A 27,213-nucleotide genomic window follows, 5' to 3' on the forward strand; every position below is an offset into this window, starting at 1 on the left:
TAGATGGCATCATTCGTAGAGAGATGCGCGAGCGATTTTCAGTCGACTTGGAGAACTTGTGAATTGCAAGCCGCGTGCTGCGCTATAACGTTTGGCTCGCATGTTCTCAGGAGCATTGATTACCAAACAGCAGCATTTCCCGACCCTGCTGAACAAGTGTTGCAAGGCTCCCTTCATATATCAAAAATTAAACATGAGAAACAGCACTTATTCATATCTGATCTTCTTACACATATGGTTCAAATCACACAGTGCCCAATGTACCAGGAAAGCCGAGTGGTCATGAAAGTTCAATACACAATTAAACTACTTTATGAGGTTCCCAGTCGAGGAAATTTCAGATTCCCATTCTCCGGCATGTACTGATAGCATTCAGTGTTCTCATCGACCGAAGTTCACGAAGCTAACCTGGCACCAAACCAGACTTTATAAAACTTTTCATGAAACAAATTAGTAAATATTGGGGATTTTTACCTAATTTTAACCACTTGTTTTTCTTCGAGCATGCACTCCAACACTATCGCGGTATCACATATAGTTAGTTGCTCAAGTCACAACTTCAATTTAAATTTTTATTTTGATGTGGCTGCATGCCCCCATGCAAAGAACACTGGACCCGGCAGCCAATAACGCTAAGTACCAGGCAGCGCTCGGAGCAGCAGTGGTTTGTTGTCCGTTTAAATGCTCCGGCAGGAACACCAGAGCAGTCGCTTTTGTTATTCCATTACTTATGCGACAGGTCGCACCGATTGTCGCCTCAATTTTTTTGCTTGGCACGTTCGTGCACAACCACTGCTTTCGTTCTGCCTATCTTTGCATATTCCCATAGGCGTGCGCATGAGACCCTCACCCCCCCCCCCCTCGCCTAATAGGAAATGCTGTGAATGCCATTGTCAATGCCTTTGACAAGCTTCACATGATGTGGCCTCCATCGATGGGGCGTGAATGCTTGCTTTTGCTGGCCGCCTTTGCCGACTTTTTTCAGACGCAGGAGTGGGTCAGGGGCAAGTACAATTCTGCGGTAGCTTTCAGGTGTCGCTATGTTACAATTTTACATTTCCAAGGACACAAAAAATTATTTCCAGGCTTCACAAACTTCTCGATTTAACTAAATCCGTGGCATCACTTTGTTAAATAGAGTATCAACTGCACTAAGGCTCAACCGCATTTATATTTTCCATGACTTTTGCAGACATAATAAATCTCAGCCAGGTCAGGACTTTCAAGCTGTGAAATAAATGTTTGTCGGCTCGAGAACGAGGGGTTGCTACCATGCTAGTGTAGAGTAAACTTTAGGTTCGTAGCGAATTATGATTTAGTTCTAATAAATTGAAATCGAATTTGGAAAGTATATATCACATACTAGCAACAAAAACGAGCATATATGTCGCGACCACACTAACCTGCACAATACTTTTTTAATTGAAACAACGCATGCATAAATGTCATTTTTGATTCAGAGGAAGTGGTAGAACTTTAAGTAGCAGCATTTGTCTTAATGCTAGCAACAACCAGTAAAATGGTACATCTTAAGGTTTGTTATGCTTAACGCGTATGAGCCAGCATTAACAAGCCTTAAAGTTAAAAATGGAAAGAATTGATGAGAGGGATATGTTCGTTCAACCTTAAAATAGGGCTTCGTGGCAGTGCAGATTTTTTCCTGGAAAAGTGTATTTACAGTATGGCACCCCTCCATTGCAGCGAAACCACCTTTACAGAAAGTTGCAATAAATTGCATTTTTTTTGTTTATTTTGAACACCTTGAAATATCCGATAATTTAAATTCGAATTGAAAATAATTTGAATCCATTAGTATTCATTTGAATATTCGCACAAGCCTAGTTGCTCTCATTCACACTGCAGCTGCATCAGAAAGACGAAGTGCATAGAAATGTACATTGAAACCTATAAAAAGCACTTTTTTTTTAACAATGCAGCGAGCAAAGCAATATACTATATTCAGGACCAATTATTCTGAAGAAAGCAATTCTCAAGTCAATACACAAGCCAACAAATTCCAATTCAAAGGCTGTAGCATTTACTACTTTGAAGGATGCCAGACAAATCACAGTACCATATTCTTTCAGGTGAGTTTGTACGAAATTTCGACACGGGCAAACGTGAAACATACTCGCACACTGCTGCGTCTATGGCTTGATGCAGCCAAGTTAGACATGCTGCATGTTATTTACAAAAAGACCGAGCCTTGTCTAAAATTTTCAAGTGCAGCTCAGAAATTAATCAAACCTAAACATGCTTGCTGGCGAAAATTCTTTGTTCTAAGGTGAGGGTGCAGCTATAGTGCAAGTCTACAGGGGGTATTTTTCAATATTCAGAGAGACTGAAAGGGGAAAATAAAGCCTGAAAATATAATGACTGTTCTACAGTACTTTCACTGCACAGCAACGACACTGCCCACCAAGTCAAGGAGTCAAAGTCTTACCAGCCAGCAGTCAACACAATCATCTTCAAGCGGTGATCTAGCATCTATACAGAGCTAAAACTACAAGTAATCACTGTTGAAAGTGGTGTCAGATGTAGCAACGTTTGGCACCTGCATTACCCAATTCCAAAACAATTCAGGGGCAAGTGAGCCATACTAAACAGTAGGCTTCAATCACAATTTGCTCACGCATGCTGTACGTAGTACAACCTGTTACGTATAGTGGCGAAGCAGACTCCGGAAGCACAGAAGCACAGAAATTCGCAGGACACAACGTGAAAGATTCGCTAAACATGCAAGCAATCGCCGAGATAGCAAAGGCAACCAGCTGCCTGAATTACAGGTTGCCAACACAATCCACTACGGTAAGTACTGCTTGCCAAAGCACCATTTCGCAGCACTTTAACTACGACACCCCTACTTTTGTAAAGAAAAAAAAAAAGAAATTACGGCATTGTAACAGGTTCACAGCTTCCACCGATGGAAGTAGTGAATGATTTTGAGCGTTGATCCAACTGTAGCCACACGGTACACTGATTTGAAAACTACCTACTGCATTGTGTCCACTCTGTGCCTTCACACGAAGCCTGTGTTGCACGCTGTGTGAATATGCACACTGCACATAAAAAACCAACAAGGCCAAAACATTTGTAAGCTTTTATAGTGCCCACTGCTTGATAAACAAGATTTGCAATTTTGCTTCATATTAAAACAGGCAAAATTCGCACTTTTGCTGTTATCTTCAGGGGGAAAAAAAGTCGCCAGGTGGGCACCCCTGCCTAAATGTCAAAGTGCAAATTGAACACACCGCACCACACCTGAAAATAGGAAGCCACTGAGAAGCTAAATGCAATTCGGTCCACCGATATGCGGTCTGCAAACTTTTCTTTTTCAAACAGTGCTCCCCTCACATCAATAAACTGTGTAACGACTGCGATAAGGCATTGCGTGGGCAAGAATACCAAAACACGTAAGCAAGGTGGTTCAAGAGACTACATAATGCATGACTGGAAAAAGATTAAAGCAAAAGAAATGCGATGGGACACTACAGCACCAAAGAAAGCACAATTCTATTTCATTTGTGAATGTACAAAAAGGTATAATATATCAAACAACTTAATGAAGGTGCACCCCTGTAGAGATGGTTGCTCCAGTAGTTTGTTGTGGCCAGTATGAAGCATGACAAAAAAAAAAGTATGAAAGAATGAAGAGTAGCATGCATGATGAAACCAGCTGAATTAATGCGTGTTAGTGATTGTACCACGATTCGCAACAGCCAACATGACATGACAAAACTCAATACGCCCACTTAATATATGTTGTACCAGACCAAAAGCCAAGAATACATTATGCCTAACGACAAAAAAAAAATCCATTTGTAAAATAAACAGTTTGGCTCTGACAATCGCCCAAAAATTAAGAATGCTGGCAAACATTTTTTTTCCCCAGCCAGGAATACAAGACTGCATCTGGTTTCCTTCCAAGCCACCAGCTCACAACATTTGCACCAGGTCTCAAATTATTCATGATACAGCTTCCCCCTTGGCATCAGACACAACAACGGCAGCAGGAGAGCTGGTGAGTCGAAATTCGAGTTCGCACCGCAAAATCTGGAAAGGAATGGCTTGTATCCACAGAAACTCGGAGAGGGGAAACTGAATGTAGGTGGAGTAGAGAAATGACCTCTGTATCACCCGTCCGGATTTTTGTGTCGGGGCCAACACAGCAGTAAGACTACTAGCATCAAATACACCTGCCATGTGGCAGCAGAATACGTCCATACCAACAAGACAACGCCTCGGAATTAGGCAGAGGCGTTTGGCAAGAACACTCGGCCCTTGCCTTGACCAAGAGATGCGCCCGTCACACAATCCAGACTGTGCAAAAGAGATCGGGAACATGGGCCTTCACTTGGGGCGGGCCTAATGAGTCATGCGGTGAGCAATGACTGGGCGCAGGCTTTGAGTCATGACAGGGTATGAAACCAGGGGTGCAGACGGGCTGCTCATGGTGATTATGGTTTGCGCGAGGCTCTGTGAAAGAGAAGCTGGCAGGCTGGACGATATCGACACTGGCACCACAGGCATCATGGGTGTCATGCTCTGCGGTGTGGAAGTCAGGTCGGCTGTGCCACCCAACGGTGTCACGGGCCCTAACGCAGCCGCCGTGGGAATCACGCCAAGTGGCTGAGTGCCAGCGGGCGACTGCTTGCTCAGCCGCAATGCTGCGTTCTGATCCAGCAGGAACTCGTTGGTGGCCATCAGGTCAGCCACTTGCTTCTTCAAGTCATCCACCTGTGAGACGGGCGATATAGGCATACACAATTTTTTACTTATCTAGGAAGGAATTTTGCTTGCTTTGTGCACGTAGGATTAAAAAGATGACACACTTCTATTAGTAACATTTTTTGTGTTAAAAGCTATCAGACCATTGAAATATAAACTTGTGACTACAGCATGGCCGTGCCGTGGATTAGAGTTAACGGCTTTAAAAGCAGTGTTTAACATTGCATGCAAAGGCTAGACTGCTAAAACATATTTGTTTTGAAACATGGTAACAAGTATACGAGGTAATCGATCTGCTCTGTGGAACTAAGCCACAGTTCTAATTTTTTTTTCTAGCCAGCCTTGCGAGTTCATGATTTAGTGAGTACACGAAAGGCCAGTTCATGAAAGTGTTCATGCTTTAATGCATCACTCGTGCGCATGGAGCTACCAGGATGTCTTAGTAGTGACTATGCTGTAGGCCTGTGTGAGCACAACTAAAAGCCCTAAAGGCAACAGCAAGACATGCCTGTTCACACTCAACGGTCTGAGGAGTGGTCAACTAGCGCACTGACAAAACAACTCTGCAAAATTATGAAACAAATCATCCAAACCTGTGCGCACCTTCTGTTCTACCAGCTTTGCAAAAGCTGTTGGAACACTGTTCAAATAACTTTCACAAAGTTGTTGGAATAGGAGCTGTGCACAGGTTCAAATCGACTAACAATCTGAATTTTATTATTTTATTATTTTTTACATATTAAAATTCAGATTGTTAGTCTATTTGTCCATAGTTCATTTCTCCATTTCAATGGCTTCCTACATGCCTCTTACATATTAGGATTTTCAAATTGTTAGCCCATATTTCACTAGTTTATTTCCTACTTATCTTTTTACCTATTTAGACACAAAATAAGAAAGCGACTCTTTGAAGGGCATGTGGTAGGGCAGTGCAAATGCTTCAATGAGGAAGTGCAAAAAAAAAAGCTTTTACCTAGTCAGCTCTATTGATTGCTTTATTTAATGAGACTTCTCCCTATACTGGTAACACTGACCAAGACTGCTCAAGGGCCTGGTAGTTCACTACCTGGCATTTATATTGAGTACATACCTATTCACATGTAGTCATTCAGGAAGTAGGGAATCTGCATTTTTATATAGAGGTAGTATGTTAAATAAAAAGTCAGAGTAAAAACTCTGACTTTTTGCATTATCGAAATGTATCACACACCAAGCCTCAGTTTTGAGTGAAACCAAAACTGCACAAGGGAATAGTCGGTGAAATCCAACCACGTGTCATCTCGATAAATAGGCTAGTAGTGCTGTCGAAGTGTGATTCACCCCTGCTAGTTACAAGATGGGAAGACAAGTGCAAGAATTTCAGACGTACATGTCCAAAGTATTAAGATGGCATTACTTATTAGTACTTAAGTATTAAGATTGCTACTTGCAAATTAAAAAAAAAAAGACATATGGAATGTTCCAAGGAGTTTCCATAGGTTGTTACTACCCTATTTCAGGATGGGGAATAGTACAGAATAGGTCATCATTGAACTTCACATTTCTTAGGACGCAATTAACTAATTTAATCTGCATGCTAAGCTTTCTGTCAGCTTGCATTCATTCACAAAATCAGAGTACAACTAAAAAAAGAAAGGTAAATGAAGCTCCGCATGTAAAACCAATCTAAGTATATAGAGGCTTATGCGAGCTTGCCACTGCTCCATTTTCTTTCACATGTATCTACAACTGCTGTATGACAAACATCTTGTCTCTCATTTAGATAATAGATTTGTAGCAATGTAAGAGGATAAAAAAAAAGAAAAGCTAAACTTTAAAGCTTGTACTGGCTCATAACAGGATTGTCTCAAGCAAAACAAAATGTTTGACAAAAGTCAGACTTGCCAATGCCGTTGCTTCATGATAATACTGAAAGGTGTACCGACATACTTCCATTCTTAATTTTAAATTTTTCGGCACCATATGAAGCATCCCCAAAGCTCGGACATATTTGTAAGCCATCTTTTCTGCCAACAAGCTGTTCATTTCAGATAAGGCAATCATGTCAAAAAAGAGCATTGCCAACATTTTGGTGCTTGCTTAAACACGCTTTGTCACCTGCAATGCCACTGCATTGAGCTGTAGCCCTGGAGGCACTGAAAACCTAACAGGCTGCCAAGATGTCAATATGTTTTTCTGTTACATGATCTGTATGATCACTATACGTGCAACTCCTGGGTATACATACTACTCAGAAAAGCTAAACTATTGAGCAAGTTCCAAAGATGGCCACTACTTTTTCATTTTGAGATTGACCTTTTATTGGCGAGAAAAAAACACCTAAATATTGAGACATGTAAGAAAAGCATGTTTATGATAGAGACTAAAGCTCAATCGCATTGTCATACCAATGTAATCTGACACAGGACCAAATAACGAAATTTGTAATAAAACATGTTACAGAGGTAAGTTGGCAAACAACTAGCACAACTGCACCGTCCATTGCATTCTCTCTCTCTCTCCCCCACTCTTAAGCTTTCTTCAGTAATGTTCAGCAGTATAAGCACAACTTACAGGTTATGTTTCGTGGCGACATGCTGAAACTTCCCAAGTCATCTGCCGTGCGTCAAGCTCACTTCACGACAACTAAAATGTGCCTTTATGCTGCTCTCCGGGTTTCCCGAATACACACGTTGCTGCAGCTGTTCGTCCACCATTCAGAATCCGGGACCTGTCAAATTTCGCAGCCTTCACACTCTTTTGCGCCGCGCTTTTTGCAGTGCCGCTCGCAGTTTCAAGCACGCTTTTGCCTAAAACTTGCACACTTCGCCACGCTGCAACGCTCTCGCCCACGCATTCGCCACGCAGCACTGCGCTGCCCTTCCGCCATACGTCCGCTTGCAACTTTGCGACACAGTTTGCCATTGCCACGCGCCCTTGCAACGCGCTACTAAAGATGCGTGTATGCGCACTTGTGCACTGCCCTTGCTCGTGCGTACTCCACACAAAACGACAATGCACTTTTGCCGCACCTCCGCCTGCGGTTTCGCCTAGCATCAACAGTTTACCATAGCTACACGCTCTTACATCGTGCTTCTAAAGTAGCGTTCGCGTGCACTTTCGCATCGCCATTTCGCGTACATTTCTGCCTTGCATTCTAATGCATTGCCCGTCACAATATGCTCTTAGCGTATGCATATGCCGCTTTTTTCATCGCATTCAGGCCCTAACTGCGCTCTTTGCCGCACTGCACCCCGCGCTCGCGCCCCCAGCCCAGGTAAGAGAGAGAGCCACGAGTGGGGGGACGGTGAGTGCCCGGCGGGCAGTGAAAAGGCCTTTAATGCTGCAAAAATCGGGAATAGGGAGTAGGACGGCCGACCTTGCGGCGTAGGATGGCATTCTCTTGCTGCAGCACCCGATAGCCCATCTCATCGTCCAAGGCCCGTCGCTTGGCTTCGGGCTCCTCCTCACCTAGGTGCCGGAACTTGCAGCGGCCTGCACGACGGCAGTCTCCTTTCAGGAAATCCTTGCAAACGGGCGGGATCAAGCCGACCACCTGTGGCGGCTCTGACACGCCCCCAGCCGATGGTGGCAAGCGCCCTGTTGTGCGGAATAGTTCTTCCTCCTGTGCAGGGCATACACAAGCAGGCGCAAGCCCTTCAACACCGAATTATTTTTCTATGTTTCCAATGTTTTTCAAATATTTTGCTTCTGACACAATAATTTCTATATCATTGGCTTTCTGCAAATAATTTTCTTTGGTTAATAACAGTTGAACCACTTTGTGATGACACCGATCTAAAAACGAATTTAAAATAGGAATTGATCAGGAAATGGGAAACTAGCACCCTGCTTATAAAAGACACCTCACGTAAGGCTCATGTCAGGGACAAGACTAGCTCCCCGTGCATGTCTCTCAAACAGGTTCCAACACAGTCCTAATTAACAAATGAATACACTCAAACCTCATTACAACGAAGTCCTACCTGCACGAAAATACATTATGTCTGAAAATTCGTTATAAAGATATAGTTGTAGCACTGCAGCTATGACAGAGTTATGTTCCATTTATTTTGTTATAACCAATAATTCGTTATATCTGGGTTCCTTATATCGAGGTTTGAGTGTACATAAAACTGCTTCTAAATGGAGCATTCTCTAATACAGTGTACTAAAATGTGGTACACTTGACTGGACTGATACGCTATATGAAACTGCTGAGTGATAAGAACTGCTGGTGTTTTACATCCCAAAACAACGATGTGATTATGAGAGAAACTGCAGAGGGGAGGGGGGGGCTCCAGAATACACTGGACGCTGTATGAAACTGTCCACTGATAACAATGGTTGGGGTTTTACATCCCAAAACACGATGTGGTGATTATGAAAAAAACTGCAGAGGGGGGCTACAGATTACACTAGGGTTCTTTAAAACCAGTGATTCATGGGCACTCTATCACAATTGGGGCCTATCTGAATTGGGCTTCAAGATCGTGATAACAAGGTAATCATTGCTGCATGGTACAGCCTTATCCTGGTTGAGTTTGGCACTGACCTGAGCCAAATCGCAATCACGGAGTCAGGTCATGATGCACAGATTGGAATCGTATTGATCCCACTGACCACAATTAAATGTGACCATGCAGTAGAACCTAGCACAGCTAGACCCTAATATGAATCGGCCTTGATCACATGATCAAAAATATCTAAGTGATCCCATCGGTATAACATGAGCCTAACCGTCTTTGGAATCTTTAGCTCATTTACAGTCTTCCACTGCGCTGCTATAGAAATTACACAAACAGCTCCCCTTCTGTAAATGTCTTTGCCCACACCATTGTGAAAAATTGTGAAAAGCTTGAACAGTAGAACTGTTAAAGCTTTTTGTTGCGCTGACTAACGAAAACAGAAATGAAGCAGTGCACACTCGCTTGGTCGTCACCTTTTGCTTCAATCCCACAACACGTGTGCTTATTTTTCCAGCTGCGGAATGCAGCAACTGCGATGGGCAAATATGTTGACCAAAGATCAAGTAACAAGTCACAGTACTAAAATTGTGTAACATCACTTATGAACTAGCAATGTGACCAAAAATCACATCTATTCACTTTAACTAAATCACATAGCATTACATATTAACTAGTCACACAACATTAAATTAAAATTCACATGATTAAAATCACGAAACATCACGTAACCACTACTCACGTGACCAGACATCCCGTAACATTTCGTCCTAAATTCGAGTAACCATAGTCACATCACATCAAATTACATAATAGCTATTAACGTAACAGCTAGTCACGTGAAATGTTCCTGCCATAAACCACATAGCAGCTGGTCACGCAACTAAAGAACACAAACACTTAGTCACGCGACATCTTCCCACCAAAACCATGTAACAGCTAGTCACGTGACTAAAATACTGCAACATCACATGGCATCTATTGGCACGACTAATATCGTGCAACTAGTCACGGGACCAAAAATTACTTATCATCACTTGACCTTTAGTTATACGACTACAATCACAAAACTGGTGATGTGGCATATTCCGACCAAGAACTGTAAACAGCTAGTCACATGACATGCTCTTACCAAAACCATGTGACACGTGCAAAGTGTCGGAGAACTGACCGAAACCAGAGAAGCATAGTGCAGCCTAAAAATAGTTGGTACTCCTGACAAAAACTTAGCATCTCAAGAAACTTGAGAAAAACCTAAGTCAAACACTAGCTCTACTAAATCCTAGTGAGCCTTAATGGTTCCTACTTGGGCAAACAGAATTTTGTTATTTATATCACCGTTGTCACGCTTTGACGCAACAAATGAGCAAAATTACATTTTTCCAGATGCCTGTTGCCTTCTGCGAACAAAAACTAAAGACACAGCCAACCGCAACTCGTCTTTAGCGCTGATGAGACTGCACATAGGGCTGGACGTGTGTGAACCATGACTGCACGTACTGGACTTTGAGAAACAAACATTGCTACTGCAGTACAACCCTTTGAGCACCAGGCACAATGAATACAATTTCTGCACAAGTATAGCACATAAACAAGTTTCAAATCCAAATGCTTGTTGAAAACCTAACATTTCACAGTTTTTTTTTTTTAATACAGAAATTTCAGCAAAACCTAAGGATGGATTTAATATTTAGGCATTGATTTAAGCACAATCCATGCCTAAACGCAAGGATTCTGTGAAGGGCACAGTGCCATATTGTTTTCATACATGCACTGAAATACACATAGACAATGACGTGGGCATGCATGCACGTTTTCCTTCTGCAGGCGAGTCATGCAACGATTCTTTCTATTATGGCTACTTCCCCAAAGCCAAACAGGACTCAAATTTATTAAATCTCAGCCACTGAGACACCAATCGCTAATTCGAAACTGGAATCTGACAGAGGAGTACTTATCCAAGGAGTGGATGTATATATGATGAGACTGATTGATGTAAAAATGACAGTAACCTGGTTTCCATATATATATATATTTTTTTTCGTGAGACATGTTTGTTCCAATGAGCATACGTAGCCAGTTATAAATATAGGCTTCTTTCTCACTTATATTGTTTATGAATAAGCAGCCCCTCTATACTTAAGTCAAATATTTTTTGCTCACTTTCTGTAGCCAGAAAAATTTGGGAAATTTTTTTCAAAATAACATGGTTTTAGCATTTTAAATCTGCAATAAAGCAATCAACCCTTATGGCAAGTATTTGACAGAAATATTGAGCCCTCAAAGAATTAATAACGACAGTTTGATTGAAGTACATAAGCTAGGCCATTTGACTTGATTTGCATACCATGTCTCTTATGCATATGAAAATAGACCGAACCACAGCAGAAAACAACCACAACAGCACTGCTTAAACAAAACACGATCACCACTGATACTTAGAGTATTTACTGGCAAAAAAATTCTGGTGCACTTTTATGCCAACAAACCAGCAAATTAGTGGAGTGGGCTGAAGGACTTTTATTTACAAGATGCAAAAATGTTCAGTAATTATGTTCAGTCTCTCTAATACTACTGCCTACACATTCGGTCACAATTCACATGTGAACAAGTTCATTTGGTTGAACGTGCTTTCATTACTTCTCGGAGCTGGCACCAAATGAATAAAACTACAAATGAACATAATTTTGCGTCAATAACATTGAATTGACAGTGCGACAAAGGTACCATGCTCGCCAATGCTGTAGACATGCCATAGCACAGCGCCCCAATACTATCAATTGTTACAGTAATTTGGGGCAATGCCTGAAACTAGAAAGTAGTTGTATTGTAGTTGTATTGTAATTTGTTGTCATCCTGCCAGGCAGGTACACACTTTTTGTGCTGTTTAGTTCCACACAGAAGGTGAACACTTGTGCAGCATTTACTTGAGCACTGCATGCCAGCTTTGCCTTGCATACTTGTCAACCATGTGTAATGTCTGCATTTTTTTTTTCACTGTACAGTACTGTAAATCAAGCAATCTCAAAAAAACAGAACGAAGAAGACATGGATACACACTAAAGGCATGGCGCACTACACTGTATACCTTTGCCAGCTAGTACATCCTCCTTCAACCTGAACCCTAGCAACGTGTGTACATTTCCTTCCAATATGGGGCACTTCCAACTCACCTGACGAGTGCAGTGAAGAAATTTGCAGTTTGGTCGCAGACACTCGGAGTTCTGGAAATCGTGGCAGAACACTGGCTCCATGGTGCCACGGATGTCATCATTGTCTATTCCCTCAGGATGCACAAACTTGCAGCGGCTGCCTCGGTGACACACCTGAAGGCTCAAGAGAATGCGCGCAAGCAATTGCAGTGCCGTGGATAACAGAGGCCACTTACAGCGGAGAGCATTTCTTTTTTTCTTGCTAAATATCGAGGAATCGTCTCCTAAAAAATATATGCGTCTCACACGCACACGACCTTAGCTTTGTTTTGATTAAGCACTTTACAGAATCTTCCTCCCTTAGCCCACGATTGCTAATTAGTTGAAGCAAGGGGTTAACTCTGACTACAAAAGTACTAGGATAAAGTAACAGGTGGCACTAAAGAAATCTTTGGATATTGAGAAGGGTTCGCACCCGATACAGTGAACCGTTGCAAAGTCCTGAGTATGTTTGGTTTAATGGTAGGCAGGCCCATCGTGTTTCGAAAGGATGTGAGCACAGTCCTTTTTGCTTTAAGTTTCCCTGTGCAATGTAACAAGACGAAACTAACGAAGGGCGCCTAAAAATTCCTCAGTACGATCGCAGACAAAAACGGGGGAAACTAAAACTACAGCATTAAATTAGCATCTCGGCTGGCGTCGATCGATCGATTCCCATGTGCGCGTGCGTTATCGCTACGCGTTAACATGCTGCGACGCACGCAGGTACGATCGCCGTTTCATTAAGTGCACATCTCACGAAACGCCGTGCTGCTTCCCCCTAACGAACAAATAAAGCAGTCACCTTGCGTAGGAAGTCTCGGCACACGTTCGGCGCATCCAGTCCACCGTTCGTACCCGACACCGCCATCAGGGAATCGGCTGGTCTCACGGCGCCCACAGCGTTCACAGCGCCGACGGCAAAGCTCAGATCCTGATTGTCGCTCATCAAGCCGATGATGGCAAAGAGCACCGTCAAACGACGCTATCAGCAGCAGTAGCAGCAGCAGCGGACCGCAAAAGCATGAGACTTCGCCGCGGCAGCGCCTGTGCAAAACAACAGCAGCATTTGACCGCCGGTCACTACACGCTACAGCCATGGAACACTACGCCAAAAAGCCGCTATCTTGAATACAGAAACCAAAGCACGAATGCTCGTCAGATCGCAGCGCTTTGCCCTCGCTCGCAAATTCTGCAAAAGCAGCTAGACTGCTTACGTGCTACGGCGAGCCTAAACTGCGATGATTTACGGCAGTCGGCGCACAAACGACGCGCAGGTGCTGAAGACAGGAGCGGCGTTCGACACGAAGAGCGCGTGCGAGGCAGCTTTCGCCATCTGATGATGATCAGTAAGCAAAATGCGCATGCACAAGCTGCAGTAACGCCGCATTGGTGCAGTGATGAATCTAACGCTAGAAGAGTAGTCGAAGTTGCTTTTATTGTCACACCGCATTTCAGAATCGCCATTGGGAGAACACTCTAAAGTAAAAATATATATATATATACAGGGAACAGAAATTCTACCTTACGATGTGCCCGGCCGCATCTGTCGTAGTGCCAGCGTCGTGTAACGCTGGTTACAAAAGTAATCGCACTCGAAAGTCGCGGATTTGATCGCTTGCGCTCACGAGAAAACGCACGAAAACACGCACACAGGCGCACGTAACGTCTCCCGAATGGAACACGACGCCTGCGTGCTCGGGTTGTTGACTTGCCATGTACAGGCGCTGCTTTCTTAGCCGACTCCAGGTGTACACAGGAATTAAGAAAACTGACACGTGCGTAGCCCGCAAAATGATCCTAGTTGTACGTAAATATAGCCTCCCAAAATGTGTTAAGCTTTGCGGTATATGACCAGCGAGGACTGAGTGTCGAACTATTTTCTATTGCGCATGCACCCGGCACCTTGTAAAGGAGGAGGAGGCCGCGCTGGTGCCCTGAGGCTTCCTCCGTGCCTGAGGCTCTGGGCTGCGCACGTTACGCCGTGCATTGATAGCCGTGTGCAGCAAATAAGTAATCAAATATACACAGAGTCCCGCAATCTGTACTATAAATAGCGTTGCGCTCACGCTACGGGCATTTCACTTTAGAATGTCTAGTATTTAAAAGATTGATACTTGGGCATCTCAAGTGACGAAACGCTAGTTCTGGTTTCGGTTCTGCTGTTCGTGTTCCTTTCTTAAAAAATGTTAACTAATTGGCTTCAAGGTTTAATATCTTGACTAGAGGTTCTTCATTACTGCCTAAAGCATAAATGCTTCTTAAAACACGAGTAATAGTTTGGCATATCTGATTTCACTCCACGTTAGCTTTCTGCAGGCGCCATTGTGTTCCGAACATTCCAAGATGCTAGACCCAACGTTAGCGCTCCTTCCCATTTATGTGTGAGAAAAATTATATTGTCAGCAAGACTTGGAGGTCACTTTGCAAACCCGACAGTGAAACGAAATATATTAGACTGGTTCCTCTTGTTAACGGCCGATTATGCCCATTTGAGTGAACCACGTACGATTGTAATAACTATGATACGAATTGTTACAATGCACATAAGCAACAGCCTTTTAAATGCCAAGCATTTCTTGGCGTACTTCGGCGACATTGAGCGCATCCATCTATCTATCTATCTATCTATCTATCTATCTATCTATCTATCTATCCGTCTATTATGAGCTCTCCTGGCCGTTTAGATAATGGTATCGATACCAAACTTGGTATGACATAACATTGCTGTATAAAGAACATATTCTACTAGTCATAATGCGAAAATCATAATATGCATGTCATGAATGTCATGATTTACATTTCATGGTCCTGCAGCTCTTGTGGTGGTTTCGTTCACATGGCATTTTGCAAAACTGCTATGGTATGGCATGATTGCATGGCGAACACAAGCGACAGACCCTAACATGAAAATCATAACACGCGTGTCATGTAATAACATGACTACATGCCACGCTGATGCGCTCGCGGTCGTTTAGCTAGCGTCGCATATACCAAATTTGGTATTACAGTACGTGAATGGATGACGAAGGTATGTGACTGGTGCAAACATGATTATCATGAGATGCGTGTCATGTAACAACATGACAATGACATGCTCATGATGCGCTGGCGGTAGTTTCACTCGCTTCACTTATGCCAAATTTGGTATTATAGGACGTGAATGGATGACGAATGTATGATTTTGGTGAAAACATGATAATAAATGAGATGCGTGTCATGTAACAACATGACTACATGCTACGCTCATGATGCGCTCGCTGCCGTTTCGCTAGCTTTACATGTACCAAACTCGGTATTACGTGACGCGAATGGACGACATTGGTAAATGACACATCCAAACATGATAATAATGACATACGTGTCATGTAACAACATCACTACATACTACGCTCATGATGCGCTCGCGGCCGTTTCGCTAGCTTCACTCTTGCCAAATTTAGTATTACGTGGCATCAATGGATGGCGAAGGCATGTGACTAGTGCAAACATGATAATCGTGAGATGTGTGTCATGTGAAAACATGACTACATGCCACAGTCATTCGGCGAGGTGCGCGTGCTCGCCCGCGTTCATTTCGTCGCGTCACGCCGGCGTTGCCATGCCAGGCGCCGGTCCTCCCATATACTCTTTTAGGGGCAAAAAGGGAAGTTTATTGTACACTTAACCTGTACGTACACAAACGAAACATCGAAAGCTAGTAAAGACAGTGTATATATACATCTTACAAATTAGCACCAAAATCTAATTGATCACTGGGTATCCAAATGTTGCAAGTGAAAGGAAAATGAAAAGGATCAAGTTAATCACATTTTACAGGATAATACTTATGCGTGCGTACTAGGGTGGGCGCATGGCTAGTACGGGACAACTGGAAACTTCAGCTGTCCCTCTCTTACTTTGAAGAAACGTGTGTGCCATCGTCGAAGGAAGGCCTCTTCGCTGTGCGTTTCCAGCTGCTGATCTAGGTAATTCCACACAATGAGCCGAATTTTCTGTAGTGCGGGATAGGCGCCTCTATGCGGCTTGTGCCGTACTTCCGCTAAACAGCGTCGCCGCCACAGTACGTACAAGGTTAATGTAAAGACCAATCTTGCAAACAGCCCACGTTCTGTTCCCATGTGCGCCGTGCGAAAGCCAAAGAGGCGTTGTACCATGTGCCAGACGCCCCTCGCCACCGAGCACTGAAACAGAGCATGTTGGGCCGTCTCTCTTTTGCGCAATTTGGGCAGCGGTCATTTGGAGTGACTCCCCAATCTTCTAACCGGTCACGCGTAAGCAATGCCCTTAATCTTCTCAACCAATCAAATTCGCGCACCTGATTAGGTACGCGATTGCAACGCCATTGTTTTCATTTTCTCGTGCAGGATGCTGGTTTTTCCTCTTTGCTCAGTGTGCTACTTGTCACCATTTCGCTTATTTCTTGCGATGAAACATCTTCCAGATTGCAGAAACCTATTGATTCCACTGTCCGTTATAAGCCACTGGCAGCTCTGTAAAACTTAAGTGGAATTTCTGCTCGTGGTCCGATGTACGGATTGGCCGTGAAAGTACCTTTCAGTGTACTGCTCCAGTGCATCATGAGCCTGCACCCGGGGTAGTTGCTGTCATCGAACAGCTTCTGTGTTGTTTTTGCAGCCAGCGCTCTCGTGAACGTTGGTATATATGGGAAGCTCAAGCCTCCATGGTTTGTGGGAAGCTGCAAAAATTTCGTCTGTACCTTTGCTGCTTTTCCTCCCCAGAGGAAGGTCCCCGCCATAGAAGCGAGGCCTCATGTAACCCGGCGAGGTAGCAGGGCGATGTGTGCTACGTAAAACGCAAAAGCGCATGCCTCTGTCTTGATGACTGTTGCTTTTGCCGTTAGTGACAGGTTAAAATGAGTGGCTGTTGCTATGGCATCGGTAGATCTCCTAAGCACGTCATCCAAGGTCTTTTTTGATACATCACCTTCCTAAAAGTAAACGCCTAACACCTTAACAGCTTGAACGTATTCCAAGTCTCCTGGCAATAGTTCTCTGAAGCCTCCAAAGCGCAATGCCTTCCATTTGGTGGTGTTTAAAAGAGCACCCTGATTGATAGTATGAATGTGGTCAATTGTTGAGTAGCCTGTTCTAAATCCTGCTTGTTCCTTTGGTTGATTGAATTCTAATGTTTTCTTTACTCTGCTAGCAATTACCTTTGTAAATAGCTTGTATACTACAGAGAGCAAGCTGATCGGCCTGTAATTCTTCAAGTCCTTGTCATCTCCTTTCTTATGTATTAAGATGATGTTAGCGTTTTTCCAAGACTCTGGTACTTTTCCCGTCAGGAGACACCTCGTAAATAGAGTGGCTAGTTTTTCTAACACAATCTGTCCTCCATCTTTCAGCAGATCTGATGTTACTTGATCCTCACCAGCAGCTTTGCCTCTGTGCATGCTCTCCAAAGCTTTTCTGACTTCTTCTATCATTACCGGTGGGGTGTCGTCTGGGTTACTGCTAGTTCTTATAGTATTAAGGTCGTGGTTGTCTCGGCTACTGTACAGATCTCTGTAAAACTCCTCCGCTATTTTAACTATCCTATCCATATTGGTAGTTAATTTGCCTTCTTTGTCCCTTAGTGCATACATCCGCCTTTTGCCTATCCCAAGTTTCCTCTTCACTGCTTTGACGCTTCCTCCGTTTTTCAGAGCGTGCTCAATTCTCTCCATGTTATACCTTCTTACATCGCATACTTTACGTCTATTAATCAGCTTCGAAAGCTCTGCCAGTTCTATTTTGTCTGTTGTACTTGACACTTTCATGATTTGACGCTTCTTAATTAGGTTCTTCGTTTCCTGGGAAAGCTTGCCGGTGTCCTGTCTAGCTACCCTGCCTCCAACTTCCACTGCACACTCCGTGATGATACTCGTCAGATTATCATTCATTGTATCTACGCTAAGGTTGGTTTCCTCGCTAAGAGCAGAGTACCTGTTCTGCAGTGACACTCTGAATTCCTGTACTTTCCCTCTCAGTGCTAGCTCATTGATTTGCTTCTTGCGTATCAGTTTCTGTCGTTCCTTCTTCAAGTCTAGGCGGATTCGAGCCCGTACCATTCTATGGTCACTGCATCTTACCTTGCCAACCACTTCCACATCCTGCACGACTCCTGGGTGTGCAGTCATTATAAAGTCTATTTCGTTCTTATTTACGCCATTAGGGCTCTTCCATGTCCACTTGCGGTTTTCTCGTTTTCGGTAGAAGGTATTCAAAATACGCAGATTATTGCGTTCTGCGAATTCTACTAGTAGCTCTCCTCTGGCGTTTCTAGTGCCGATGCCATAATCTCCTACTGCCTGGTCTCCAGCCTGCTTCTTCCCTACCTTTGCATTAAAGTCGCCCATTACTATAGTATACTGTGTTTTCACCTTACTCATTGCCGATTCCACGTCTTCATAGAAGCTTTCAACTGAAGCGTCATCATTGCTGGATGTAGGCGCGTAAGCCTGTACTACCTTCATTTTGTATCTTTTATTCAGTTTGATTACAATGCCTACCACCTTTCATTAATGCTATAGTAATCCTCTATGTTGCCAGCTATGTTTCTGTGAATTAGGAACCCTACTCCCAGTTCTCTTCTGTCTGCCAAGCCCCGATAGCAAATGACGTGCCCATTCTGTAGCACAGTATAGGCCTCATCTGTCCTCCTAACCTCACTCAGCCCTATTATATCCCATTTAATGCCTTCTAGCTCCTCGAATAATACAGCTAGACTTCCCTCACTAGATAACGTTCTAATGTTAAACGTTGCTAAGTTCAAGTTCCAGTGGTGGCCTGTCCGTATCCAGAGATTCCTAGCACCCTCTGCTGCTTTGCAGATCTGACCGCCGCCGTGGTCAGTTGCTCCGCAGCTGGTGGGGACTGAGGGCCGTGAGTTAATGGACGAATGCCTACGGGAGGGGGTGGCCAGATACTGCACCAGGGTGGCCAATCCTTCTCTGGTGAGATCATCGGTGCGTACCGGCTTTAAGCCGGTACGCACCGATGATGAGTTATTCAGTAGAAATATCAGCCGTCATGCAGACACTGCGGAATCAGGGCGTAGATGAAATATATATAAACATTCTGGAAGAAATCTACAGGGGATCAGCTGCTACCATAGTGCTTCATAAAAAAAGCAACAGAATACCAATAAAGAAGGGTGTAAGGCAGGGGGACACAATCTCCCCAATGCTATTCACTGCGTGCTTACAGGACGTTTTTAGAAGCCTAGAATGGGAACAGTTAGAGATAAGAGTTAATGGAGAGTACCTCAGTAACCTGCGCTTCGCCGATGACATTGCATTGCTGAGTAACTCAGGGGACGAATTGCAACTCATGATTACGGAGTTAGACAAGGAGAGCAGAAAGGTGGGTCTTAAAATTAATCTGCAGAAAACGAAAGTAATGTACAACAACCTCGGAAAGGAGCAGCGCTTTGCGATAGGTAATAGTGCACTTGAAGTTGTAAAAGACTATGTCTATTTAGAGCAGGTAATAACCGCAGAGCCTAACCACGAGATTGAAGTAACTAGAAGAATAAGAATGGGGTGGAGCACATTCGGCAGGCACTCTCAAATTATGACAAGTAGATTGCCACTGTCCCTCAAGAGGAAGGTATATAACAGCTGTATCTTGCCGGTACTTATCTACGGAGCAGAAACCTGGAGACTCACAAAGAGGGTTCAACTTAAATTGAGGACGACGCAGCGAGCAATGGAAAGAAAAATGGTAGGTGTAACCTTAAGAGACAAGAAAAGAGCAGAGTGGATTAGGGGACAAACGGGAGTTAAGGATATCATAGCTGCAATAAAGAAGAGGAAATGGACATGGGCCGGGCGTGTAGCACGTAGACAGGATAACCGCTGGTCATTAAGGGTCACCAACTGGATTCCCAGAGAAGGGAAGCGGGGTAGGGGGAGACAGTAGGTTAGGTGGGCAGATGAGATTAAGAAGTTTGCGGGTATAAATTGGCAACAGCAAGCACAGGACCGGGTTAACTGGCGGAACATGGGAGAGGCCTTTGTCCTGCAGTGGACGTAGACAGGCTGATGATGATGAAAAGAGCACCAGACAGATAAGAATACTCAGCAAAAATGTCAAGGAATGTACTATATAGCTAGACAAGTTACGAAAAAATACCGAAATATCGTCGGCGTATGCGACAATTTTGAAGGTTTCCTTGCCTGGCATCGGGAAACCCTCTGTGCGCTCGCAGTTTGCAACATTTCTAATCAAAGGCTATAGAGACAAAATGAATAATACCGGAGACAACGGGCAGCCTTGCCTCACCCCCTTTTGAATTGCAAAGCTTCTGGTCACTTCTTTGTTGAAATAAAGAGAACTTGACAGGTCCTGAAAAAGTATTTCGATACCAGTCGCACATACTGCTCTGGGAGGCCAAATATGCGCAAAATAGCGAAAAGATACCCGTGTTACACTCTATCAAATGCTTTGGCCTGATCAAGAGAAATATATACTCCTGCGATTTGTTTTTCTTTGGCATATGCGAAGAGGTCTCTGATGATTGTAAGAGGTATGAAGACGGAACGTCCTGGTACTGCACATGACTGCAAGGGGGACGCAATCTTTTCCAAGAAAGGCCACAGACGCCGTGATAGCAGCGTACGTGGCTACTAACTTATAGTCTGTGTTTAGAAGGGTAATGGGCCTCCACGATTTAGGATCTGATGGCTCCATACTCTCTTTCAGTAATATAATCACCCTTTCTTCGCTGAAGGACTGCGGTTTATGGCCATCACGCAACAAAATATCTTCATGGACAAAATATATTTATGGCCATCACGCAACAATACCTGTGCGCAAGTATCCACAGTGCGAATACAAAACTGAAGTATAGTACGTTAAAGTGAATTTCACAATGTTTTTGTCGATAAAATTACGGGAGGCGTAATCTTTGTTTCTACTTTGAACCATGTGATCTAAAGCATTGCCTCCGAGATGCGGCGCGCAGCAATTCATTTGTAGAGCAGACGACGGATGACAACTTGCCCTAAAGCATGTTCTTCAGTCTAATGCGGCAGTCTTCGTGCCCCAAATGATAAAAATTTGTTATGAATCGTTTATGAACTCATTCAACATTCAATTTTCTTACCCAACGTGTTGCAAACACATGGCCGTCACAGCAGCTCCATCTGTGTGTTAGTAATGGAGAGGCACCACATATTAGAAGTCTCAGTGCTCTACGTATAAGACTGAATTCAGATACTGTAGAATACCGTGTTCAAAATAGTTACTCCTATCGGCTAAAACAGCCTTTCTTCCCCAAACTCAGTCACGTTTACTCGCGTTTGAAGCTCATTGCCGCTTTTCCGTTCCGATTCCTAGATTTCTCAACTTAGCACATTCTCGAAAAGCTCCGATTTGTACCATGAATATTGCCGCTAAAAACAAAATATTGCAACATGTTTTTTTCTATATTACTGCATGATGGCCTGCGGTTGTCTACGAGATTTTAAAAAAAATCGAAGATGGGTTTTTTTTTATTATTCAAATTTCAGTGCAGTACACTTTTCCCAATATGAGAATTTTGAGGCAATATATAAAAATTTACATTTGCCCTACGGCAGCAATAATTTATGTACCTAAGGAACACACTATATCCTTAAAACGTGTCAAGTTTGAAAACGCTGCTTGCATTACTTTTGGAGAAAAAAATGGGGAATACATAAATTATTTTAAACTATCGCAAAATTAGACATTTTTAAAAGCTATTTTCTTAAGGTCTGCAAACTTGAAACCGTATGAATTCATTCTTCATGAGACATACATTTCAGGTAAAAAATATCTTCCTTGAAACAAAACTATTTGTCTTTTTATAGCATCTGCAATTTTCGAAAATGACAGGTGACGAAATTGGTGCCTCCGTGTTGGTGAAGTTTGATAATTTTTTTTTCTCGTAAGCTATGCCGTTAATCATAAAACAAAGTTGACTTTCGGGCCACCTGGTGAGAGGTGCACGAAATATAATATACTCAATGAAATATAAAATATCAACTTTTGGACCCGTGTCGATCTCTCGTGGAATCACCTTCCTGTTGTTTTACAAGATCTCTGAAACCACGAACATGGAAAGTCATAAAAGATAGCCTATCCATTTAAAATAAATTTGGGGGAAAACGAAACAATCGTTTTTTCTTCTCTTTTTTATAACAGCGATGCGTAAGGGGATAGCACGGCCTCTCCTGTGTCAAGCGGCAGTGGATGAAGTCAACGTGGTGATACTCGAAGGACTGGCGCTGAGATTTACTCACGCGCACAGATAGAACGGATCCAGTAAGCAACACCAACAATAACAGAAATAGTACACTCAGCATGCACCGTAACTTACATGATACAATTACTATAACAGGGCATAGCCACCACAGCATAGAGCTCACAAATTGGCACATGAAGGTTCCATCGTGAATGACAGTAACATATAGAATACTAAACAGTTTGCATGCATCAGAGAAACCAAATGCATAGTGGTTGTACGGCTGGGAAGCAAGCATTGCAAAGGTAAAGACAACAGGAAGCGGAAAGAATGGATGTGGGCAGCACAAATAAAAAAAAAACATTGAGTCCTCACCCGCTTCAGGTGATGGATCTCGGTTTGACGAATCCACTCGGGGCTTTTTGGATGTTCCGGAGGTGGTGACATCACTTCCACTGCTTGAACTACCAGGCTTCGTGCGGCGCTGAGAGTTTGTGGCTCTAGACAACTTGTCGGGAGAACACGTATTTTCAGGAGACAAAGATACCGATCGTGAGGCTTGCGAAAATCTGTCACTCCATAATTTTCGTGTTGGTGACCGGCTCCTACGATGTCTGGATGTCTTGTCGGACACTTCCTCTTGGGCCTGTACAGTATGTGTGCAAGGCGTGGTAGGTTTCCTTGAAGACATGGTGTTTACTTCTTTCGTGGGCGTCGTCTTCATGCTAACTTCCAGGCCCACAGGTGGCCGTTCATGGAGCTCGTCACTTGCACATGTTGCCTCAGAAGGTCGGAGCGATTTTCCCGGTTGGCCAGCGCTCCGAGATGCTTGGGACGCTTCCTCCAGCGGTGATGCGTTCGAGGATTGTTCGTTTTCTGTGGCCTTGAGTTCCTCTGATGAAGACGTAGCGGACGCACTCGGCGTCTCCACAGCGTTGCTGGGATCCTGTGACGACGTTGTGGGAGATGACAACGCTGCGGTGTCCCCAGTCAGTGCAGAAATGTCACTGTCACTCGTTGTGCATGGCGACGGGGCATTAACGCCGCTGGCGTCTTCTGTCTTGGCGTCATAAAATTCTGTGTTGGTTGCAGTGTCTTTATCTCAATAATCTGGAATCTTCTGTGGCCGTGGCTTGGTTTTGCGTTGCAAAACCTCCATGTGCCTGGAGGTTCCGGTTTGGGTTGTTCTCTTCGAAGCACTCTCTCCAAGTTCTGGCAATTCTTTCGGTGACTGTGAGGTGCTCTGCGCTGCGTCTGCGTATGACTTGGGACGGAAGCAATCTTCCGTCGCGTGGTCCCCATTACAGCGCTTACACTTGGACACACAATCCTCAGATGTATGGCCGAAGGTACCACATCGTTGACAGAAGGGTGTTGTGAGAGTAGCCGCAACATGACCTTCTCTGCTGCAGCGTGCGCATACTCTGCGCATACCACGATACTCGAGCATCACGTGGTGACCTTGAATTGATAGAAAGTTGGGGGCGGGCTTCGCCATCTCAATTCGGATGATGCGGGTACCAGTGTACGTTGATTGATACCTTTGCAAGGTAACAAATGTGATACCCTGCACTTTTCTGTATGGCTCATGAGCTGAAAGAACTGCGTCATCTGACACGTACGGCGGGTAGCGGAAGACACTGACTTGTACACTTGGTGCCCCGACTGTTTCAACTTGTACCTTGTGACCTTGTACCTTGAATCCTTCGTTTACCATCAACTTGGTTGCTTGTGCAGCCAACCGAGCCGCAAGCAGGAACTTCGAAGCTCCGAGGTGTTGCAGGAACAGCCCCCCTTACCTCCCCATGACGTCTTCGAGGCCATCGATGATCTCCTCGACGGATGCCATTCACTCCGGGACGGTGAAGTTAAAGCAGTGCTCCTTGAGGGGGAGCGCCGCAGGCCTTGACGCCATCCTCGCTGGTCCCGGCAGGGGCCGACGACGATGGGATCAGGCCTCAAAAAAACTGGCTGGCAAAGTCGTGAGTGGACACCCGGCAGCAACGCCATAGAGAAATAAAAAAAAGGTGGCAACGCCGCCGGAACGCTGACCGCGTTGAAGACTGGAACGCCGAAGCTCCTTATAGCGGCACCCGTTCGTCCCTCGTAGCCCTTGTAGTAGTGTGTAACAAGTATAACATTTTGACCTACAAGGTGGTGCCGGTGAGAGATTTCTTCTGTGCGTTGTTGAACAATAAAAGATAGTGCTCAATGTACATGCCAATGGATGCTAATGGGGAATGAGAGACAGGAGAATTTGGCTTTTAGTTAACGTGCACGCTGCGAATTTTTTATTGTTCAACAACGCACAGATGACAAGAAAGGGTTGCTACGTTATACTTGCTGGGCGTAACCTCCTAGGTTTTAAAAAGGTTTAACGAGCGTTGGGCCGCAGTGCCATTCATATAGTGAACTAGTATATACCATGAACTCAAGTTGGTTAAAGGTGGGAAGTAGACACGATGCGCAAGCCGTAAGAAAATGCGCGTGTGCCTCCTCTCGTTCAGTTGTTGGAATATTCGCTGGATGGTGGTGCTTCTATATGAGAAATATATGATGAAAAGATGCGAGATGGTGGTACTCTGAGTGTTGAATATGTGGACGAACGGACACACAGACAGATGCATGGACGGACGCACGGATGGCTGCACGGATGGATGGATGGATGCATGGACGGACGCAGGAGCGGATACATGGACGAAAGCAGGGACGGACGCAAAGATGAACGTGCGGACGCACGAACAGACGTACGCACGGACGTGCAGATGGACGCACGGGTGGCCACACAGACGCAGGCATGGATGGCGGAAGCAAGAACGAATGGACGGACGGATGCTTCGCCCCACTATCCATCATTCACTCCGTGGCATTTTTTCTTTCTTTATTGCCTGTGTACATATAACATTCACAAACAAATGTACATCAAACAAAGGACAAACATGAAACAAAGAAAAGAGGTAAAAAGCGTCAAACTTAACAGGCTTTCAAAAATTACTTCATCTGTAGAAGGCTTTCTACTTGATGCGGCCATTCGGGCACCTCTTGTTGAACCTTTTGTGATTCCACGAATGAACAGACCGATTGAAAGAAGTATTGCCTAACCAGACGCGCATTAACATCAGCATGGCGCACCGCCATTCTAGATTGCCACATACGGTGTAGGCCCAGTAACATAACTAGGTCGAAAGGTATTCCTTCTTCATTTGACATTGGTAGAAATCTGATGCCATAGGCATCGAGAGGCAGATCCTTCTTTAAAGTCCTTTGGAGAACATCCCAAAGACTGCATCCCAGCAGTCCAGGAAAACATGTTCGATTGTTTCCGGCTTTTCGCAGAGAAGGCAATCAACACCCCAAGGAACGAATAAGCCTTTTTTTTGCATCAATGTTTTTGCGGGCAAGGTCCCAGTGTGCAATTTAAAGCAAAAGTATTTCGTTCCAGGTGATACCTCCATTTTTTTACACGGCTTAAGACATTCTGACCTGGGCCTACACGGTATAATGTTCTATATAGGGGAACAGGAATAACTGTTTCTAATAGATTTTTGTATAACTTTTTACGCGAAACCGTGCTGCGGTATTCCAATGAAAAACGCGTTTATAAAAAGAGACATGAATCAACAACTTCTTTTAGGAAACCTCTAATGCTTGCTTTCATGTGACCAGATGCTACCACAAATTCTGGCAACCGTCTTCCAAGCTTAAGCTGCATAACAGTACGTATGAATGGGTCTCGATTATTTCGGAAAGCATAAACCACAAATGACACAGACCAAGCCCACCAGAGAGAACCCGTCTAAACTCGCAGGCACGCGCTGCGTTGCTTTGACGTATGCGCGTTTCAGCACGTCCGGCGTCCCTCCATCACAAAAAAAGGAGACGCAGTGTCGTCTGGGTAACGCATCGGCGCGAAATGCAGCATGTCGCATTTCGCGCCGGTTGCCGTCGGGCTGCGCCGACGTACGCTGGCCGCGCCGGTTGCACCTAGCGTCGGACTATAGAGTGCTCACGTTTTGCTAACGTAGCGTAGCTGTGCCCGGCGTGCGCGCGCGTCAACGCTACATTGGAGTATATTGGGCCCTTCACGATGCGCTCAAGGCCGTTTTGCAAGCTGCACATATACCGAATTTGGTGCTACGTTGCATCAATGGATGACGAAGTATATGACTGGTGCAAACATGATAATCCTCACACGCGTGACATGTAAGAACATGAGAACATACCATGCTCATAGCGGGCTCGCGGCCCTTTTGCTAGCTCCACAAATACTAAATTTGGTATTACGTGACGTGAATAGATGACGAAAGTAAATGACACATCCAAACATAATAATCATGACATGGAAGTCATGTCTGGCATCATTTACCTCCACCTCGTAACGTTGCACTGATTTTAAAGTTGCATATCAACATTTTGCATTCGTTCTTCGCATATCATCAATTGCTGCTGTACGGGGATCTGCCGATTTTTTTTCTATCACCTTGCATTCTCTGAAGTTATTTAGCGCTATGAGTGCCATTACGATCATTAGTAATGAATATATCCCTGGTTTTTTGTATTTTTTGGTACTTTATTCATATATCTGTCTCTTTTGTGTGTGTGTGTGTGTGTGTGTGTGTGTGTGTGTGTGTGTGTGT

The 27,213-nt window shown here is 44.2% G+C and overlaps 1 protein-coding gene across 3 annotated transcripts; it reads right to left on the reverse strand.

Moving 5' to 3' along the window:
- Positions 1 to 1,732: 1,732 nt before the first annotated feature.
- LOC119178605 (zinc finger CCCH domain-containing protein 10) lies at positions 1,733 to 14,287 on the reverse strand. Of its 3 annotated transcripts, none has more exons than XM_075887579.1 (5): positions 13,993 to 14,287; positions 13,170 to 13,411; positions 12,347 to 12,499; positions 8,087 to 8,332; positions 1,733 to 4,737 (listed from the first exon to the last, which is right to left on the reverse strand). In XM_075887579.1, the coding sequence occupies exons 2-5, from the start codon at positions 13,311 to 13,313 to the stop codon at positions 4,366 to 4,368; spliced, it is 915 nt and encodes a 304-aa protein (XP_075743694.1). In that variant the 5' UTR covers positions 13,314 to 13,411; positions 13,993 to 14,287; the 3' UTR covers positions 1,733 to 4,365. The 3 variants fall into 3 exon arrangements, with proteins under 3 accessions (XP_075743694.1, XP_037285714.2, XP_037285715.2); XM_037429817.2 differs by having other exon boundaries at positions 13,889 to 14,287; XM_037429818.2 differs by lacking the exon at positions 13,993 to 14,287 and adding an exon at positions 13,582 to 13,743.
- Positions 14,288 to 27,213: the final 12,926 nt, after the last annotated feature.

This window comes from Rhipicephalus microplus, chromosome 1 (assembly GCF_043290135.1).
Source record: "Rhipicephalus microplus isolate Deutch F79 chromosome 1, USDA_Rmic, whole genome shotgun sequence".
In the NCBI taxonomy this organism is placed as follows: domain Eukaryota; kingdom Metazoa; phylum Arthropoda; class Arachnida; order Ixodida; family Ixodidae; genus Rhipicephalus; species Rhipicephalus microplus.